Genomic DNA, 21,839 nt, shown 5'->3' on the forward strand with positions numbered 1-21,839 from the left:
AACTGCTTTCTGGTATGATGTGATAGAATATGAAAGGAAAAATCCTTCTCTTACCTTTGTGGTTGAAAAGCCTCTCCATCTCCATGGAGGATCTGGAGTGTGTAATGCAGAGCAATGAGCATGGCACGATGCCCTCCTGGGCTGGGGAGCGGTCTGTGGTGCGGACCAGACACCAGTCTGGCTTGTCATGGAGTCGCTCGAGAACTTCCACTGTCTGGCCACGTCGTACTGTCAGCTGCCCGATGCTGCCTCCATTCGTGGCCACAAAGTCATGGATTACCACCGTCAACTCACAACCACCAGACAGCTAAAATGGGAATGGAACAGTTATTTGGTTTCTATTAAGATAATAATGTATCAATAACTTTTTTTACTTTTAAAATGTTTGCATAAACCATAACAGTACTCTAACCTTTAGTGAACACTATGGGGACTGATTACTTCCATGCAAAATGAAACTTCATATAAAACTGAACACAGTAAGTTGTTTACTAAAAGAGAATCAAAATCCTCCCAGGTTTATTCACCCACCCCTCCCTGCTAACCAGGGAAAAATAAAAAGGGATTTAGAAAAATCCGTTTTGTAAAAATTTGTAAAATCCTTATTGAAAAATGGTTGCCATAAGATTTTTTTTTTAAATCTATTACACCAAATGGGCTTAAAGTACAAACAGTGACAGAAAACAACAAAGTTTCAATATGTGTATTGGTAGGTGTATGAGTGTGTGTGTGTGTGTGTGTGTGTGTGTGTGTGTGTGTGTGTGTGTGTGTGTGTGTGTGTGTGTGTGTGTGTGAGAAACAGAAGGTATGGTATTATTATGTCCAATATTGTATAGATAATGTAAGAAAGATAAATAAAAAAGATAAAATAAAATAAAAATATAAATTTGGACAAAGGGGGAAGAGAATAATCATAATAAAGAATAAGAAAATAAAACAATAACATCTGCATTACAAAATGTTAATATGATATGGTGTAGTATAATTTAAACTAATACAGTGTGACATAATACTATCAGACAAAACAATACTGTGCCAGGTAGTATAAGATATTATTGTACAATATAGCGTGATATAATATTGCACAATGTTGTATATAATAATATAATATAAGATCATATGCTATTATGTAACATATCTTAATAATCCACTATAACATAAAACCATTCACAAACACAGCCTAGTATAAACCAATCCATTATTGGCAGCCAAAAGAAGTTAATGACACTGACAAAAAAAAGGATAGGGATAGTTTATACCACACCGAAAACATGTCAAGTTTCACATGAGTAACACATGTCACACATGACCATTTGTTAAATAACTGCATTATCACAGGCAACTTGTTAACTTTTGGTCGAAAAGAACAATGATGAAAGAAAAACAAAATAGTATAGCCTTCTATGTTCATAGGCCTTAATGTAAATCCTGTTTTCATAGTTGTTGTTTTTTTTTAATAGTTTCATAGTTTTGAAGTTAAGGCACTTTGATTCTCATACATTATTAAAATACAAATTAAAATCTATGCTAAGATACAGGACTTACAATATCACACTCTTCGTAGAATCTAAAAGATGTTATTTGTAAATGTCTGTTTTGTATAAAACCATTTGGTGATACCCAGGAATTAGCTCACAAACCCATGGAGGTCCCAATCCCCCGGTTGAGAACAACTGCCATTAAGAAGAAATGATAAGGCCATGTTCTTCTATATTTTGAAAGATGTTAAATGACCATAAGGATGACAAGTAGCAGGTACTACAATTGGTGCTGGGCAAAACTGATGTTAACAATTCCATCAATGAACACTGGTACCAAAAGTTCTGCTCTCATCCCAATAGCAGCTGTGTAAAGTAAGTAACATGCTGATATTTGGTTGCTCATATTAACAGAACAAAATGTCCCTCCAACAAGTGTCTAAAAAAGAAGAGTAATAAGAGAGATAGAAATATTTCAATTCAGCATGTGACAATGCAGGCACTCAGCTTTTTTGATTAACGCTGCAGTGTTTTACAGAAGTGCTCACATATGGTCAAATCATGTTTGTTATCTTGCCATCTGAGAAATGGGTACAGTTTAGTTAATGAACACAGAAATGCACAGGTCCAGCAACAGTTGCCATTACTTAATGTTAGCTCATCCAGAAAAAAAATTGTCTTCAGAACAGCAAGCAATGATCTTTAGAGAGGTTACAGTCAAAATACACGTTACACAAAGTCCTTAAAGTTGTTCCATTTATCTCAATTAATTATAGCCACACAATCTTTGAAAAATTAAACAGTTCACTGCTGCTTCAATCAAACATTTTTCTTTATGGATTCCTCTGTATTTTGGAGCTAAAATAATACTCACAAGTATAGTCCATCCCACTTAACATCATCAGAGTGTGCTTTTAATAAAATCTACAACATACCCTTTGATAGTGCGGCAAAGCCAGGGAGCTGAGGAGCTGGCTAATAGGTTGTGAGATTCTGTCCTCCAGCCTCTCCATCGTTTTCCATTCCCTCATTTCAAGAGCTGTCCCCAAGTACAGGAAACCTCAGAGCAATCTGACCACGGCAATCCCAATCAGAAGCACAATGGATAGGCATAAACTGTCTTGTATAATTCCCCTGTCTAGAACTGACCTAACTAATTATAAATAAAGCTAGGAGAAAAGTCGCGGTTGTCCACTGAAACACAAACTCGCCTGTCTGGCATAATGACGAATCTCCACTGTGAGGCAAGCGTGGGAGTCTGAAGCAGCTGGTATACAAGTCAGTCACTAAAGCAGACAGGCCCGGGAACATGGGTACAAAGACGCACACACACACACACACACACACACACACACACACACACACACACACACACACACACACACACAAGAAGACAACACAAACACACCACTGTCAAAGCCCTTTGAATGAGCCAACTCACACGATTCTTAGAGAAAGAGAAAGCAGCTCTTTTCAGACCTGGAATTAAAATGCGTCTTGGGTGATCTCAAGTTCACACATGCGTATCCACATGTGTCACTAATGATTACTTGTGATCAGCTATCTCTTTCCTGCTGCTATACATACAAAAAAAAACCTGTGTATAAATTCCACTTGTAAAGATCACTTTTTTTAACCCGTAGAAGGCAGTTAGGTACCTCCTGGGCTTAGTCCATGGAAAATTGAAACAATAGGCACCCAATTATCCTAAATGGCTTTCTGATATGTTAATACTTGAAACCTGAGACACATACACATGCCCACACATAATACATACACACACACACACATACACACACACACACACACACACTCCTCTGTAGTAGTAGTTAATTGGACAGGAAACACTCGTTCAATCTGACTCTCATTTTCCTGATCACAGCAGAGAAGCAAACTAGAGAAAGTTAACTACTAGTGTGATAAATAGGACTTTATGTTAGATATGTCTGTCAATTGCTTCTGTTTATAATTAGAAAGACATAAAAGTAAAGAATTGCACTCCTGTGTATGTGTGTGTTTGCTTGACAGTTGCTCATACTGAGCGTAGGAGGACCGGCCTTCTGTGGTGCTATTACCAGTGACTTAAAAAGCTTTCAGCTTTCTCTCCCTTTGGCTTTCTCTCTCTCTCTCTCTCTCTCTCTCTCTCTCTCTCTCTCTCTCTCTCTCTCTCTCTCACACACACACACACACACAGTTTGCACAGCTATCCTTAATAGGACATTCCAATGACTTCCATTCAAGTGGAAAGTTAAACCCAAGGCATAAACCTAATCCTAACCCTAACCAACTGATGTGTTACCTTAATCTTAACCCAACATCATTTCAGACCTTAACTCAAATTTTAACCAGGAACTCAGAAATTATGTTGTGCCACACTAGGACCTGTTTTTGTTCCCTGTGAGGACTAGGGGTCCTGATAAAATCAGTGTTAGTTCTAGAAAAGGTCTCCAATTGGTAACAAAAACCAAGCACACACACGCGCACACACACACACACACACACACACACACACACACACACACACACACACACACACACACACACAAACACACACGGCTTTAAAGCTCTGCCAGATGGATTGTCACTCTGCAACAGGAAACATTTTGTGAAGAAATGCTTGCATGTACTTGCAGAGAATCATGGCACTGTGAAACAGCATGAATATCTACTACTGAGTGAATAAAATGAAAAATTGGGCACATTAGCGTGGATGACAAAGATAAAACAATATATACTTTTGTGTATTAAGGTTTTTTTTTCCTCAGTGGAAATGGCCTGATGGTTGCCGGCAAGTCCAATCTATACACTTTATTTGTAATTTGTTTATGTGTGTGTGTGTGTGTGTGTGTGTGTGTGTGTGTGTGTGTGTGTGTGTGTGTGTGTGTGTGTGAATTCCAATCTTATCACTGTCAAGTGTGTTCTGCAATATGCATGACGCATTTGACATGGTGTCTTGCTGGCATCCCCCTGGCTGTCCAACTCCTCGCCATCCCTACATCAATACAGTAATCCTATTGTTATTACCACTACTACACATGTTGATTTAGGCAGGTTTCATTGCAATGTTTGTCTTGTTTTGTGCTGAATGGCTTAATCAAGCAGTATGAGACAAAAAAGTCACCAACCATCTGCCTTTATGTTTGACCGTGGTAGCTTTGGGGATATGAATGGGCTCCTTCAGAGCTCCATGCAGATGCATGGTTCGCTCTTGAATGACTTCACGAAGGTTTTTGATCCAGTCCTGCTTGTTTTCAATACCTGAAGCCTGGGAGAGACACGCACACACACACACACACACACACACACACACACACACACACACACACACACACACACACACACACACACACACACACACACACACAGCAGGATCTGCTCACTCGACCTGATATATTGACCTGTATAAATTGTTGATCCACAGCAAATTATGATGTCTAATTCAGCAATTATCACACTACCTGTTTCAAGAAGTGTTTTGCAATTAAATGACTTATAGGTCCCCTTGAATGAAAATCATCGTTTTCATGTTTTTGGTGTTTATTCAACGTCCCCAAGTTGTGGGGAATACACACGAAGTGTGAGGCAGTGTCATAACCTCTGTTTCAAGTATCTCCCCTTTTTTGAACCACTGCAGGAAAATGGACAAATGCATTTTTAGCTGAAGTGTTACGTCCCAGTTCAGTCAGTGCCCCCCCACCCCCACTCACACACACTGGACCCACCCCTTTCACACACTTTCAGAGTGCCCAGACACTCGTGTTCATCCGTGTTTTTGGTGCAGTGTGAAAGCGGCTTAAGTAGCAGAAAGTCTCACTCCACCCTCCTACAGGGAGTGATCTGTCTTGGCTGAACACAGGAAACTATGTAGGACTTAGTGGGGGTGGATTTAAGACACGGAGAGACTCTTAATCATGTGTGAGCTCTTCTGTCGAGGGATGGGGAAGTTTAGATTGCATACGATGGAAGAAGTGGCACTGAGGGTCAAAATGCAAATATTTCTGTTGCCCCACTCATATCTACACTGTTGTTAAACAGATGTATAAAGTGAGAACAAGCTGTTAAAGTGTTCCCCTAGATGTGAGTCTTCACTATACTATACCTTGAGGGTGATCTTGTTGTCTGAGGAAGGGGTCCTGCCCACCCAAAGGGCAAACTTACAAGAATCTCCCTCCACATGTTCTGTCACTCCCAGCTCCAATGTCTGACGGGGTGAAAGAGGACATCAATGGATTAAAATGATTTATAAGGAGGAATTGTCGTCACAATTTGTGAACTTATAAAAAGCAGCATGTTGTATATGTCCTCAGAGGAACCTAGAACTCAACTTGAAATGAACCCTGACTCAACAGGCAATATGTTAAAATGGTACTAGAAGAAGAGGACTTATTGTGTTCATCAGGCTAAAACTGCAACAAACTAGTTTGATTGAAATCATATTAATTAAATCTTTTCAAAGTCAGACGAATATACACATAGTGGCTGGGGATCAGTTTAATTTACATATGCTTCAAATGGCTACAAATTCGTCTTCTGTACATTTTCTGTGGGTCCCACAGAGGTATTTAACCCAGAAGTTTAACAGCATAACTTAATGAAATCGTTAAGTGCAGTTCCTTACAACGAGAAGGATAGGAGTCAAATTAAATTGATGTGCATGGTAACACTTACCTTGTGTATAGGCAGTGCATTTTGGTCAGTCAGCTGCCAGACTGCCTTGTGAGTATATTTGTTCTTCGCTTTATAATATTTTTATTACTATTCATATAAACACATGAAAACCTAAGAAGCCATATATAGAGCACAAACAGTATATCACTTACAAAGAGCCTGCTCTTGTAGAGGTACTTGCTGCGGCCATTCGAGTCTTTGAATTCTTTGCTGAAAACCAGAGACATTTCAAAGAGGAAGAGGTGGCGGTCACGACCCTTCCGGATCAGAGTTTTAGGATCCCAAACCTGGAAGGACTCCTGCAGGATCAACTCTCCCTGTGAGTCAATGTTCCCATCGAACCCTGTGGAGGTTAAGGAAAAGAGGAAGATGATGAACAGTTTGGCTGTGTTTTGATGCTATACATGTACAGTATGTATGATAGTATCTTGTACTGAACATGTACTGTACTGTAAGTGGTGAGGAAACCAAAGTTCCTGCCTACTCACAGCAGACTAATTTGTGCCTAGTGACTGCTGAATGTGTGTCACATAACCCAGTAAATAGCAAAAATGTATGGATATGTATGTTTAGGCAACACAATGTTTGTGAGTGTGTGTGTGTGTGTGTGTGTGTGTGTGTGTGTGTGTGTGTGTGTGTGTGTGTGTGTGTGTGTGTGTGTGTGTGTGTGTGTGTGTGTGTGTGTGTGTGTGAGCATGTTTTAGCCCACCATCAAGCATGGAGAGGTGCATGGCATCATTGGCCTTCTTGGGGACACTGAGCATCACCTCAAGGCCATCCTTAATCTCTCCTTTTCCTTCTTCACAGCATGTCAACAGCTCCTACATCAGCCATACAAATGTGTGACAGTTAAGTAAAGTATTACTTGGTGTATTGGACCTATGTTCTTGCTAACACTTAGCTGTTCAATTTTTACTGTAGGCCTTTTCTTTTGTGTGAGGGAATCCCTTCAGTACCTTCAGCAGCAGCTGATACTTGGTAATTCTCTGAACTGGTTTGATCAAATAGGAGGAGATGGAGTTGGCAAGATGATGCCTTTGCTGGATTTCCTGTAAATCCACAATCACAGCGATCACTTTACACAATCTATCTATCACACACACGATCTATCAAACCCCTTTGTGATCACCTTTGCTGTGATCTGGAAGTCTTCATGTTCTTTCAGCAGCTCTTGAGTATGATGAATGCTAGAGCCAGTGGATGTGTGTGTGGACAGGTAAAACTCCCCTGTGTTATGAATCCACTCTAGGGCCTGAGGAAAAATATTGCAAGTGAGTATATTTGCACTGCAGGGACCTCAGCTCCACAAAGTTACAGTCTTGACTGTCAAAACCTGACAAAGCTGGTCCATTTTGTGCACTTCAGCACACCACAGTTGAAATCAATATAATTTTAGAATGAAAAAGCTGTATCACCTATCAACCTATCATGTCACCTCCAAGCACTACTTTGTCTTTGGTCTTTTCAGCAGGTTTGTGTTTACTCAGTAACTAGGCCAGCAGGTGACAAGCCCCTGGCAGGTGCAGGCAGAGGTGGCTCAGTCAGACTGCAAGAACAGATAGCATATGGGCTCTGGGAATAAAACCTAGACCCTAAAAAAATCCAAGAATATACCCATATCCTAGTAACATCCAATGAGTCATCTGAATTTATTGGCTTAGTGCATTGCTGCATGCTGGTGCTGAGCTGACCAAACACCACATGAAGGCGCAATGTTTCTAATATCTTTAAAAAAAATAATACAGTTTAGTCTGTGTTTAGTTTAATTTCAGTTTTATAAATACATGTATCTTTGAAGAATTATGCTTCTAAGAGAATGTATTCCGACTGAGAAAATTGAAGTTTCCAGTTCAGTTCCTTTCTTTCCAAAGAGTAACCAGTCTTCTTGTCTTGTTCTACTTATACTCAGCAAAAGTTATTAGGCAAAAATGCCACCCAAGAACTCGGTGCTTCTCTCTGCAACAATGAATGGAAGGCAACTTGTTGAACCTTTAAACATCAATTTTTTGCCACTAAAAACAAAACAATGAATCAGTGTTTAGTGTGTGACCATTTGCTCAAAATGTGCAAGTTGACAATGAAAACAGAAATATAAGCACCCACCTGTTTGGCACTGCGTTCAAAGACAACATATTGCTGGCATTGGTCCAGCCTCTGCTTCCTCATGGTCCAGAAGTGAAGCACTCTATTCTCGCTCTGCAGCAACTCATTCAAGATGTCTGGTAAAACACAACAGGCCGACCAAGACAAATACATTCATGCATATGTTATCATTATAAAGGATGATACTAAGCACCCACATTTGTTAGTTCAGTAATAACATACTGCTGGTGATAGAACACTAATATACAAAAGATCTGAAAAGGGATGAAACTCAAAAAATACTGCCTGAAATAAAGTTAGTAAATGAAAAAAATAAAAGTGGTTGAGTCATCTACTTACTCTTAACCTGAGTCTCCAGAACTTTGACATGGGACAACATGCTAGGCATGTTAACACTGTTCCTGTGCAGGTACTTTAGGAAGACATCAGCATTACGCCTGGCCAGCGTACATGCCTGTGTGTGCAAAGAAAGAGGACCACACTTACAAGATAAATGTACTACATGAGTGGAAGTAAAATGATATAGCGACTACGAGGCTGGCTAAAATAACCTGAGAAATCATGTTAATGTTACCTTGAGGAAAGCTTCTTTCTGTTCCAGATGTTTGCTGATCATAGGAGTCACGTGGTCTGACTCACTGCTGGGGCCTAGTTTATCAGTGCCACCACACCAGTCCTCTTCTCGTTTATACTCCTGCTCTAGGCTTTCCAACACACTGCACACCTGCAACATACACTATGACTGTAGCATGGGACCTGTGCAACTGAAAATCCTAGACAGCCATATTAAATTTTTCCCAATTATTTTATGTTTATTATACTGCCTCCCTCTTGGCCAGGTCCCCCAAAAGAGATCTTGCCCTCAAAGGATAAATTATCTGGTTGAGTAAGGGCAATTGAACTAATTAAAAAAATGACGCACCTTTGCAGCTGAATTTATGTTTACAAACTGTTATCATTTTCACAACATACTTTGATACCCACCGATACGTACCTGTTCCGAGGTCTTATAGAAGGCCACTGAAGCATTAATCAACTTTAGTTTGTCTTCCATCTTCAGCATCAGCTGCTGCCAGTGGTCTGCCACCTTCAAACACACAAAAACATTTAGGTTTCCATTTATTGCTAAAAGAGACAACTAGGATATGATTATCTCCCTGTTAATATGGAACTATAAGAGTGAAATACTTTTTCTGCACAGTCTCTGATCATATCCATGTCATAGTGGTTGGCCTGAAGAAGGGACTCAGCTTTCTGCTGTACCTGAAACGCACTCTGATGGGTTTTCTACATGGAGAACAAGGATCATGTTATGAAAGCAACAAGTTATATCACATCTGGAACAATAATTCCTTGAAATAATGATTTCATGATCGCCCGTACAGCCCTTTGGTGGTAGGTAAACATGCTTATGGGAAACAAGAGAAATCGTTCAATGACAGATTCTCTGTGATAAATTATTGATACACCCTACATCACACAGTACATGAAAAATACCTCTATTGCATGCTGGAATTGTTCATGTTCTTTCTGCAGCTGCTCGGCCTCTTGTAATGAACTGGCTGTGATCAAACCAGCGTTCAGCATGGACTCACCATTACGGATCCAACCGAGCACCTTCAACACAAACAAAAACAAACAAGGGTGTTTTTTGTAAATACACCATCATTAACAAATTATATGTATTTTATTAAAAATGAAAAATTAATCAAATTGAAAAAAAAAATCACTGGCCAACTCCAAACTGTCCCTTAATTGTGTTGGCTTGTGAGATTATGTGACCAGCGCTAGATATATGTTATGTTAGAATGTTATCAAGTTTACATAAAACCTACAATATAAAGTCAAATTTCACCTAACTTGGTGGAGGGGTGAAGAGTGGGTCAAGGAAGAGCCCATTACATTTTGAGGCAGATACCTTAAACAAGAGAAAAATGCATCATTTTGCAATGAGTTTGGCTTGGGTTGCTACTCATTCCCATTTTGTTGATTCATTTGAATATTTGCTGACTTTTATCACATTTCAGTCATTCATTCTGTCATTCTTTCTTTCCATATATTTTCTTTATTGCCTTTTCAACTTCCAATTCCCATGATTACCTCTATCTCTTTTCAACTCTCTTCATCCCCTCAAGCCTCTGACTCACGTACACACATACGGATGCTCACAAAACATTTCAGTATTTACTCATACTTATGACCAAAAAACAAGAGAACCATGCTCTCTGACGCACACACTCAATAAGAGTCCACACCTGCTGTGTGGGTGACACACAGAATTGCAGCCTGGCAATAATGCAAATATAGGGCTTGTAATGTTCCCATTGTGAACTGAGTACCCCATGGAACGATAGAAGTGTTAGGTGGTGAACATCTGAAGTGCCAATGTGCATGTATTGATATTAATAAGAATTCAGTATTACAATAAATTTTCCTTACATTATTTTATCATACCACTTCTAAGGCCACAACTGACATGCATCTCTCTTTTTTATTGATCCATTACTAATCCTCATATTTCAGTCAGATTTTAATAATGACACATAGAAAGCTCTACTAACATGTCACCATGTCTGGGATGTAAGAGAAGACACTAAAGCATTTGTAATATCTAGAGACCAATGCAAAGATGGGATATTCACACATAATATAAAATCACAGCTGAAATAGTCGCCACAGTTAACTGGTAACGGTTGTACCCACCTTTACAGAGCAGTCTGTTACAGACCACTGCTCGCCAAAACCAACTGAGAAAGTTTCTTTCCCCGGGCTGTCATAAGGGTGTCAGAAGAACCTCTACACTATGAGCACCTCCGACGCATATTTGGACCACGTCACTCTCGGTTATGGTTGAAATTGCACTATTCATTCATATACATACTTATTTACTTATTTATATGTTGTATGTTTTATGTTGTTGCTAAACCAGTCCATTGTGGTGAAGAGGGTAGTGACCGAAAGAACAAAATCGTGAATACCAGCGGCCGATATGAGTTTCCTCCGCAACCTGGCCTGGGAATGCCTCGGGATTCCCCCGGAAGAACTGGTGGACATGGCTGGGGAGAGGGCAGTCTGGGCTTCCTTGCTGAGACTGCTACCCCCGCGACCCGGACCCACCGGATGAAGCAGAGGAGGAGGACGACGACAACGATTTCAAAATCCACATTTAAACGATAATCCATCCATCCATTTTCTACTGCTTATCTTGTTGAGGGTAGCAGGAGGCTGGAGCCTATCCCAGCTACCTCCTGGCAAAAGGCTGGGCACGCCCTGGACGGGTCCCCAGTCCATCACAGGGGCAACACATATAGACAGACAACAATTCACTCTCATAGCCACACCTACGGTCAATTAAGAGCATCCCTTCAACCTAGTCTACTTTTGCATGTCTATGGACTGTGGTCGGAAGCTGGAGTACCAAGAGAGAACCCACACAGGGACAGGGAGAACATGAAACCTCCACACCGAAAGACTCTATGCCTGAGCCGGGGTTCGAATCCAGAACCATCTTGCTGTGAGGCAACAGTGCTAACCACTGCACCGCCGTGCCGCCCCAAGTAGTAAACAGGTTTAAACAAAGATAATCATTACATCACTGTTTCATTTTATTTTTAACTTGTCTTCACAAAGACTGAAAGGTGTTTTGAAGTATGTTAAAGACAAGCAACTGATCAACTTCATACAAAAAACAATAAGTGCTTTTGATGTTTTCATTTTAGTTTACTTTTTCAGTGAGAAAAATCCAGTCTGTGGCATAGTGGCGATTCAGATTGTCATCTTCAAACACAGCGATTTCTGGACCACAAACTGAGAGCATGGCTTTACTTTTGACTTCAGTAAAGAAATATTGTGCAGTCCATGTCTTGTTGAAAACACGGCACACAGAATCATTTTCTTTTTTCAAATTATGCCAACATTTTTTAGAAGTAGTTTCTTAACAGTTATTTGACCATAAAGGCCTGATTTGTGCAGTCTCTGAACAGTTTATGTAGAGATGTGTCTACTACTAGAACTCTGTGCGGCATTTATCTGGGATCTAATCTGAGGTGCTGTTAACGAACAATTTCTGATGCTGGTGACTGGATTAATTTATCATCAGCAGCAGAGGTGACTCCCGGTCTACCTTTCCTGGGGCAGTTCTCATGTGAGCCAGTTTCGTTGTCATGCTTGATGGTTTTTGCAAGTGCATTTGGGGACACATTCAAAGCGATTTCTGGAATGACTGACCTTCAGTTCTTTAAGCTATGATGGGCTGTCATTTCTCTTTACTTAGCTGATTTGTCCTTGCTATTATATGACTTCTAACAGTTGTTAAATAGGGCTGTCAGCTGTGTACCAAACTTACTTCTGCACAACACAACTGATGGTCCCAACCCCATTAAGAAGGCAATAAATTCCACAAATGAACCCTGACAAGGTACACCTGTGAAACAAAAAACATTTCAGGTGACTACGTCATGAAGCTCATTGAGAGAAGGCCAAGGGTTTTCAGCGCTTTCAACAGAGCAAAGGTTGGCTACTTTAAGGAGTCTAAAATATGAAACACATTTACAGTTATTAAAGAATTTTTTCTTTGCTATATTTTGCTTCATTATGCCGGCAGTATGTATCTACAATGTAGAAAGTAGTAAAAATAAAGATAAGACATTGAATGAGAAGGTGTGTCCAAACTTTTGACTGGTAGTGTACATGCATATATACAGTATAGAGAGAGAGGCAGAGGATGGAAGACAATCAACCCCATTCAAAAAAATGCTCAGGCCAAACCTGCAGGGGGCAACCAAACAATTTGGTGCAGGATATGGTCCACAGGAAGTGGCAGGGAGCTGAGTGTTAAAGAGTGATAAATGTGTGGGAAGAGCTCGGCTCATTCTCTTACCTGCTGCTGAAGGACCAACAGGCCACAGCTCATGTTCATCACATCACAGACGCAACTGGTAGGAAATGTAATGTGACCTTTTCAGTTTTGTATTTAAATTGAGGTTTGAATTTTGAAACTTTTAGTTACCTTCAAATATGAATTTAGACTAAAATATTCTTTAGGAAAAAGTTATGTATGCATTTATTATTGAAACTAATGCATATCTTTTTGTTTATCTTTAAGGTTTTCAACCTATTTCATTTGATTCTAAGTAATATCATCCTATGTTATTTCATTCTTCTCAAGAAATTAAAAGATCAAAGAATGAGAATCGAGTTGGCCTTTGCTTATGATGAACAAGCTAGCTAGCCGTCAAAACTCCAAATAAAAAGGCAAAATTTGACAATTGTCATGTACAGACAGTATTTAAGCACTGACATGACTTCACAGACTGCTGCAGTGATAAATCCTAAGAGTCTTTTTCCATGCACATATTTGTCCTCAGTCTTGAGAAGAAAAATAATCACAACATAGATGTGCTAACTCTGATGAGGTCAGTTTGATCCTGGTAAATTAAGCTTAACACTACTTTTATGTAATATTCAGAAGGACAAAAACACATTGACCTGAGTACAAACAGGTTTATTCTCTCAAATCTCAAAAAGCCCAACTCTTTCAAAACTTGTTTTAAAACCTGACCAAGTCCTAAATTACAGTCTAACATCCTTTTGTCCTTCTCCTCTTAAAGTACATACCTTTTTGACTTCAGCCTGCAGGTGTCTTAACTGGACACACTGCTCCAAACGTCTCCGATGCTGTTCCACAGCCAGGTCCAACTCCTGCTGCTTCTCATGGAGAAACTCCAGCAGATTTTGAACTCGTGTGGCCATGTCCACATCTCTGTCACATAATAGCTCTATGCCTGCATAGAAGACAATGAATATTTCACCTAATTTTCAATACTGTAAATAGAATCAGATATATAATTGTATAGCTTTTTTTTCTATTGTTTGGGATTTAATATTTAGCCATCTTGCACACACCTGTCCCCTAAGTTGAAGTCTTTACTTCTTTGCCAGATATGGTAGGGGTTGGCTGATGTCGGTAGATATGATTGCAATTATTCATAATCAAGAACTAGGTAACTGGTTAATGGAACCAATAGGCCTATGCAAATGCAAAAGCAGACCAAGAAGATGTATGTATGTATGTATGTATGTATGTATGTATATATATATATATATATATATATATATATATATATATATGTATATATATGTATATATATATATATATATATGTATATATATGTATATATATATATGTATATATATATGTATATATATGTATATATATATATATATGTATATATATATATATATATATATATATATATATATATATATATATATATATATATATATATATATATGTAAAACATGGATTGCTGCAGTTTCAAAGAGTTTGTGTGATTATGTTGTTGGTGGGGGACAGTGTGCATGAAGGGCACCTCCTCTGTTCAGTGATGGCCATTTCAGTTTAATGTAGATAGCTTTGCAGTGCGATTAATCCTCCCACCAATGTCCCACAAACATAGGACCAACACCATTGGACTCGTCTCACGAAGACGCAAAATCCATACACTCTGACCCCTCACCTATCTACAGCACAATGTCCACAAATTGGACAAAACTGTCAAAATGAGGACTTTTTTTACTCCCAGAACAAAATCTATCTCCTCGTAGGGCATTAATGCTATCGCTTCCAAACTTTCACACATTACTCTCCCAACTGTGCAGATTAAAAGTTATTAAAAGTTTTTTTTATGAATTACTGGGTTTGGATTTTATAAGCCGTAAAAGTGGGGGAGACACGTTTCACACTTACAATGGAGGCCTATGGGGAGACGGTGTCCTCTCAGGGTACATACTCTCAAACAAACGCTTCTCACGTCTACACCATACATCCCACAGCTTTTACAAACACACCACTGCATTTCTGACAAACATCCCTACAAAAGTATGGTATTATGTGTCACTTTTGACCAACATATGCTGACTTATTCCACTTTTAAACACTAAAATTCTGTTAATCCTCCTCTCTCTCCACTCTAGCACAGATCAAAGACAGAGCAGTGGGGGAGGGGTTCTGAAAGGGACAGCTCTCAGCTCTGCTCTCACTCTCTGATCAGACTCAGGCTTCTAACTCTTAAACTAAAAGGCCTACAAACTTGGCCAATACACCGTTGGATTTGGGCCGGTGTCAGCGACGTGGCCACAGGCCGCATGGGGGCTCTGGCCCTAACAACGCTGCCTGCAGCTTTAATTATTATTTGTTGTAATTGTTATGGTCGATACACCATGATTGTAATGTAAATCCATACCACTTGGGCAAATTAAGCCCTTTGTCTATATATTTCTAAGTAGCTTAAGTTGGATGGACTGATGGATGGATATGGGTGAATAGTTGGATGGATGGATGAACAGGCAGATGGGCAGTGTTGCTCATGATGCGAGCTGCAAGGTACACCCTAGTCATTAAATACTGTCCTTTATGATTCCTTCTTCTGTACTATATGGTAGCACTAGACCCTACGTGTGTGATGTACGTGCCATTCTACACATGCTATCTCTTCTTTGACTCACCAGATGCCTGGACCTCTGTGACATCATGCTGTAGCTCCTGTCCCTGGTGGATCACATCAAAGGTTAAGTTGTTCATGGTAAGCGACTTGTCTGCATGATGCTGCAGCCTCTGCTCATCCAGCGTCAGGTCCTCTGTGTCAAAGTCACTCATCTGCCGGGACAGTTCCTCGTTTGATGACTCCAGGTCTGAGATGATCTGGGAGAAGGAGAGAGGACACAGATGAATAGAGTCTAAAATTGTGCATGTTAAAGATTGAGGTTTTGCGATATAATTTTATGACAAAAACACTTAAAGAAATAAATGGACAACAATTTAGATATTAAGTAAAACAATTTGATGGATATGGTCATCACAATAAGCTGTTTATCATCAAACACCTTGCATCATGACACTAGGGGCAACGTGGCAACATTCAGGTCTGTCTATCACTGTTTTACTTTGATTCTAACTAATGTAGAAGATACAGTCATCCGTTCCTGAAAAGTCTCAGATTGTGGATTAGCTCTTGTAGTGTCACAAAATTTCTTAGCATATATCTGAGAACAGTATATTGTTTACATTAAATTTAATCATCCTTATTTTCCGATCTGGTCTGACAATCATTTGTCAGTTAATAAGACACAACTTCCTTAAAATGCAAAGGAAATGTGCGTTCACTAGCAAATATATACCTCAAGCCAAGCTTCAAACAGATAATAATACAAATCCCTCCCCTCATGAAAATTACAATGTTCAGTTTTTTGTTGGTGGCTGGAACTGATTCATCTCATGGGCATTTTGGAGGCTTTGTGGTGCTGTTGAACTTGGGGTGAGAGGTGTTCCTTATATTTTGGCTGACCCAGAGTTGAATACATCAGTGATACTTGGGTGAGAACCCAGGGTCATAGGGTTTTTCGGGTCTATAATCTTCATACACCCTTGCCTGGGCGACCCAGGCGGGGGGTGATCAATCCCCGGCTTTTGTTTGTCGCGTGTTGTTCCACAGGTCCCCCAACAGATCCACAGCCATCCTTTAGGCCCTCTCTGCCTCCCTGCTGAGTGTGCGTGGGCTGGAGGTGTGTTTCCCTATCCTCACCACCACTGGTCTGTCTGTCAAGAAGATCTGGACCCAGGAGCAGAGTAAAGACTTCAGCCACAGGTCCCTGAGCTTGGAGACCAGTCTTTGAGGAACAATGGTGGGCTGTGCTTTTTTCGGAGAGGGATGATGGTGGACCTCTTGAAGCAGGCAGGAACAACAGAGTGCCAACAGACAGGTTGAAAACAGAGGTGAACACAGGGGCCAGCTGCTCAGTACATGACTACAGTGCCGCCCAGGTATGCCATCGGAGCCAGCAGCCCCCCTGCTGTTTACACTCCTCAGAGTTCTCATGTTATGCTCTGAGACAGACAATATGTGGGTTGATGCTTGGTTCCTCCACGTTAGCTTTAGCCACGACATTAGCAGTCACTAGAAAGAAAACTGCTACCCAGGCATGGTTGACTTCAGATCCATTTTAAATACTTTACCTATTTTTCAAAATTATGAGTAATAAACAATAGACTGATGACAAATATTTAACTGAATGGGTGGTGCCACCCAATCTCTTTTTCTGGCTACGCCACTGCTTCAATACAATGTAGGTAATGGCTGAATGGGAAGAGGAATAGAGAGGAATGTGGATGAAATGTGCAAAATAAGCACTTGTTTTTTCATTGTAGCGCATGCAAAATTATTGCTGTGCTTTTAGCCAAGATGTGAGCAAGCAGGACCCCTTGCTTTAAAACTCATGTTTTACTGCTAAATGCTCCATCACCTTAATGTTACTCTAATATGAGATTTCCTGTGCATACCTCACAATATGTGACTGAACTCTATAAAGTCTGCTTTGTGATGTTCTTGCACTAGACTTTCAATAATGTAATGCTCATTAGTGCAGCTGTGTTTTCAACACTTTCCACCTCAGATATTTACACTCCATATCATTCTTTTTCTCTTCCTCTCACTTTAGCTTGATGAGGATAATCAAGCTTGTCTTTAATACACCAAACCTACTCACATCAATGGCATCCCTCTCAAAGATGCGAAGCTGGAGAAAGACTTTCAACTTGATCTTTCGCTCCTGAAACAGCTCCTCCATCTGGCCCTGGGCCTCATCTAGCTGCTGTAGCACACTCTCAGTGTGGGCCATGGAGCTGTTGTGGGGAGTCTTGCTGCTAGAGATGGCAGAATCTCTGTGCAGAGAAGCCAAGTACAGTTGATGATAAATACAGATATTTAAAAGGAGTACTACATTTAATTTCATCCATCCATTTACTTCTGCTTATTCCTGTTAAGGGTCACAGGGGGGCTGGAGCCTATCCCAGTGGCTACAGGCAGGGTACACCCTGGACAGGTCGCCATCCATTGCAGGGCCAACATATATAAACAGACAATGATTCACACTCACATTCATACAATTTAGAGTATCAATCAGCCTCATCCCCTCTTGATGTCTTTGGATGGTGAGAAGAACCTGGAGTACCCAGAGAGAACCCACACAGGCACAGGGAGAACATGCAGGCTTCACACAGAAAGATCCCATGCCCGAGCCAGGACTCGAACCCAAAACCTTCTTGCTGTGAGGCGACAGTCCTAACCACTGCACTACCATGCCGCCTCTACATTCAATTCATGTGGATTTAGCATCACTCTCAGATGATTGTCCAATGATGGCATGAATGAACCTCAAATCAGCATTCTAATGAGGTACTACTTTCAATACAGACTCTCAATATTGTTCTTTGAGAATACTTGAGAGTCTGTTCCTTTCTGTTTAGGTGCTAGCAGAAAATAGGAGAAGACTGAAGTCATTATTCTGATGTTTTCTGACATGACATGAAATTATAAACCAGGACTTGACTTGGGGCATAATGAATGAATGGAATGCATTCATTTCATATTTTCAGTGTAAAAATAGAGTAAATTAGGTATACAGTTAAAAATGGAGTAACTATAAGAAACTAGAGTAAATGATCAAAATGTAGGTTGATAACTGGGTAACCTAAGTGACTTGGGACTTGCTTGAGACTTGAAGTTTTAGATTTTCTTGTAACTTGCACATGTGACTTTATCCAGTTTTGGGGTATAACTGATGTGCAGATTGTTATTATGACCACAGGGTTAGGTGGGCAAGGGCATCAAAATTGTAATTAAGGCAGATGGGTTTTGGTTGGTGTGATATACTGCACGCAGAGATGACCAAACCTTGGTGTCTTTGGTTTCACGCCATTTATTGATAACTGCACAGTTTATACAGCCATGCTTACCGCTCCGGGCTAGCTTCTCATTCTGCCTAATTCTACGAGTGTAACTTACTCAATGTCCCGGAGAGGTAGCGCCATCTGGTGGCATAAATCAAAACTGCTATAAAATTCAGTTTACCACATTCCCTCCCCTCTAGATTACACTAATTTACTTACATGCCACATCCGGGAGCTCATACTATAACCTTAACTAGAACAGTTATTAGCAATCACTTCTGTTAACACATGTCATTTTCATTTCACTTTCTTTATTTTCTTTTTTTTCTTTTTTTTATATATAACAACAGAACATTGCTAACTAGGGATTTGGATAGACGACCGCCTCCCAGTGAGATTCCAGGACGCATTCTAGTCCTGTGGCTGGGGAACTCACTACTATCTAAGTATAGTCCTTCAAATAATCAGGAGCCTTCCTGGCCCTCTGAGATCTTCTCACTGCTGGCGATTGTCCTGCAGGTGAGAACTCAGGCGGTTCAACTGTTGTTTCTGCCGCAGGGTTGTCACTGGAGTCAGAGGAGAGGGGTATCTCAGGCAATGCCTGAGGTGGGGGTTCCATGTCTTCCTCAACCGTGGTGTCAGGCAACGCCGCTGTTGTGGCTGCCGAAGAAAGGGAACTTCTACCACGTACTTGGTCGATGTGTCGCCTCACCACTAGTCCATTTCCCAGCGTAGCTTTGCATGACACCGGTCCAGTCTTTTCTGTTATGGATCCTGGTACCCAGGCTGGTCCTGAGCCAAAGTTGCATGTGTAGACCAAATCTCCTTCTCCCAGTAACCTAGCTCTGGCATGCATGTCGTGGTAATGCTTTTGCTTCTCCTGTTTGCCATGTACACTGTTTTTGAAGTCTTGATGTATTAAATCAAGAGTGGACCTCAACTTCCTACCACACAACAACTCAGCTGGTGATTTGCCAGTCGTGGATTGGGGTGTTATGCGATAGCTGAACAGTGCTCTTGCCATTCTGGTTTCAATGGAGTCTCCTGCCATTTTTTTCATGAGTGACTTAAAGGTCTGAACGGCCCTTTCAGCTAAGCCATTAGAAGATGGATGGTATGGAGCAGACGTGATGTGACGTACGCCGTTTTTTCTAGCAAACTCTTTGAACTCTTCACTAGTAAAACAAGTAGCATTATCTGATACCATGATCTCAGGAATGCCATGCTGACTGAAATCCTTTCTTAGGCACTCAATGGTAATAGCGGATGTAGAGCCACTCACCGCATGTGCTTCAATCCACTTTGAATAAGCATCCACCACAATCAGGAACATTTTTCCCTTCCATGGACCAGCATAGTCCATGTGTATTCTTCTCCATGGGTTGTCAGGATATTCCCAGGGATGTAATGGTGCCACCGGAGGACTACTTCTGTTTTCCTGGCATGCCACACATGCCTTCACCAGTGCCTCCACATCGGCATCCATGTTAGGCCACCACATGTAGCTTCGTGCTAACCCTTTCATTCAAGTAATGCCAGGGTGTGCCTGATATAGGTGCTTCAGCAAGGCATTGCGACCAGGCGGGGGAATAACACCTCATCCTCCCCACAATATACATCCGTCCTGTGTGCTAAGCTCATCCTGCCGTCGGGCATAAGGTGTGAACTCAGGACTGTCCACCCTTGGCCACCCTCTCAATATGTACTCTCGTACTCTCGCTAGCACTGGATCTTTGTCAGTCCATTTCTTTATTTGCTGCGCATCCACCAACGGCACTCCCACGTCTTCAAACAGCAGCACTCTCTCCTCTTCCTCAGATATGCTCTCTCTTCCCCTTACCAAAGGCAATCTACTCAGAGCGTCAGCGTTTGAATGGTCTCGGCCCACCTTGTAGACTATGGTGTACTCATACGCTGCTAACGTGACAGCCCATCTCTGTATCCGGGGGGATGTCATCTGAGGTATGGCTCTCATTTCACGAAATAGTGAAATCAGTGGTTTGTGATCCGTCACCAAAGTGAACTGTCTCCCATACAGATATTTGTGGAATTTCTTCACTCCGAAAACCACCGCAAGGCCTTCTTTGTCCAACTGGGAATAATTCTTTTCCGCAGAACTGAGGGTCCTTGACACAAACCCTATGGGTCTCTCTGATCCATCAGCCATTCGATGAGAAAGTACCGCTCCCACACCGTAGGGTGATGCGTCACATGCCAAGATGAGAGGTTTGATGGAGTCATAGTGAACTAGCACACTACAGGACTGAAGTAGCGCTTTTGACTCTTCAAACGCCTTCTGCTGTTTTGCACCCCATGACCATTTTTCTTCCTTTTTTAACAGTGCATGTAGCGGTGCCATAAGCGTGGAGAGTTTTGGAAGGAACCTGTGGTAGTAATTTAGCAACCCGAGGTACGCTTTTAACTCTGTGACATTACGTGGCTCAGGTGCTTCTGCGATGGCTTCCACCTTCTCTGTCAAAGGGTGTAGCCCATTTGCATTTATCTTGTGGCCTAGGAACGCCACCTCTTCTCCCATGAATTCACACTTGCTCTGTTTCAGCCTCAGTCCGCTTTTTCCCAACCTTTGAAGTACTTCTTCCAGATTTTCCAGATGTTTTTGTTTATCTGACCCTGATATGAGGATATAATCCAGATAGATGGCAACATTTGGAATTCCTCCCAGAATGCCCTCCATTGTTCTCTGAAATATGGCGGGGCTAGAAGCTACTCCAAATGGTAGGCGGGTGTAGGTATACAAGCCTTTGTGTGTATTGATGGTCACATACCTTCTGGATTCTTCGTCCAAGACCACCTGTTGATAGGCATGACTCATGTCCAATTTCGTGAAGTGCTGTCCTCCATTC

At 41.0% G+C, this 21,839-nt stretch overlaps 1 protein-coding gene across 1 annotated transcript in view; it reads right to left on the reverse strand.

The window, feature by feature from the left end:
* Positions 1–21,839, reverse strand: part of triob (trio Rho guanine nucleotide exchange factor b) — a 114,587-nt gene that overhangs the window by 38,718 nt on the left and 54,030 nt on the right. The window contains 18 exon segments of the mRNA XM_086218971.1: positions 55–309; positions 4,380–4,433; positions 4,436–4,470; positions 4,604–4,743; positions 5,578–5,679; positions 6,299–6,489; positions 6,856–6,967; positions 7,103–7,195; positions 7,276–7,398; positions 8,250–8,365; positions 8,589–8,703; positions 8,824–8,973; positions 9,244–9,336; positions 9,438–9,536; positions 9,747–9,866; positions 13,866–14,032; positions 15,756–15,951; positions 17,793–17,967. Coding sequence (XP_086075097.1) covers positions 55–309; positions 4,380–4,433; positions 4,436–4,470; positions 4,604–4,743; positions 5,578–5,679; positions 6,299–6,489; positions 6,856–6,967; positions 7,103–7,195; positions 7,276–7,398; positions 8,250–8,365; positions 8,589–8,703; positions 8,824–8,973; positions 9,244–9,336; positions 9,438–9,536; positions 9,747–9,866; positions 13,866–14,032; positions 15,756–15,951; positions 17,793–17,967 — 2,336 coding nt within the window.

The sequence above is a fragment of the Aulostomus chinensis genome, chromosome 11 (genome assembly GCF_037954235.1).
Source record: "Aulostomus chinensis isolate RoL2024-O1b breed Wild chromosome 11, RoL_Achi_v1.0, whole genome shotgun sequence".
In the NCBI taxonomy this organism is placed as follows: Eukaryota; Metazoa; Chordata; class Actinopteri; order Syngnathiformes; family Aulostomidae; genus Aulostomus; species Aulostomus chinensis.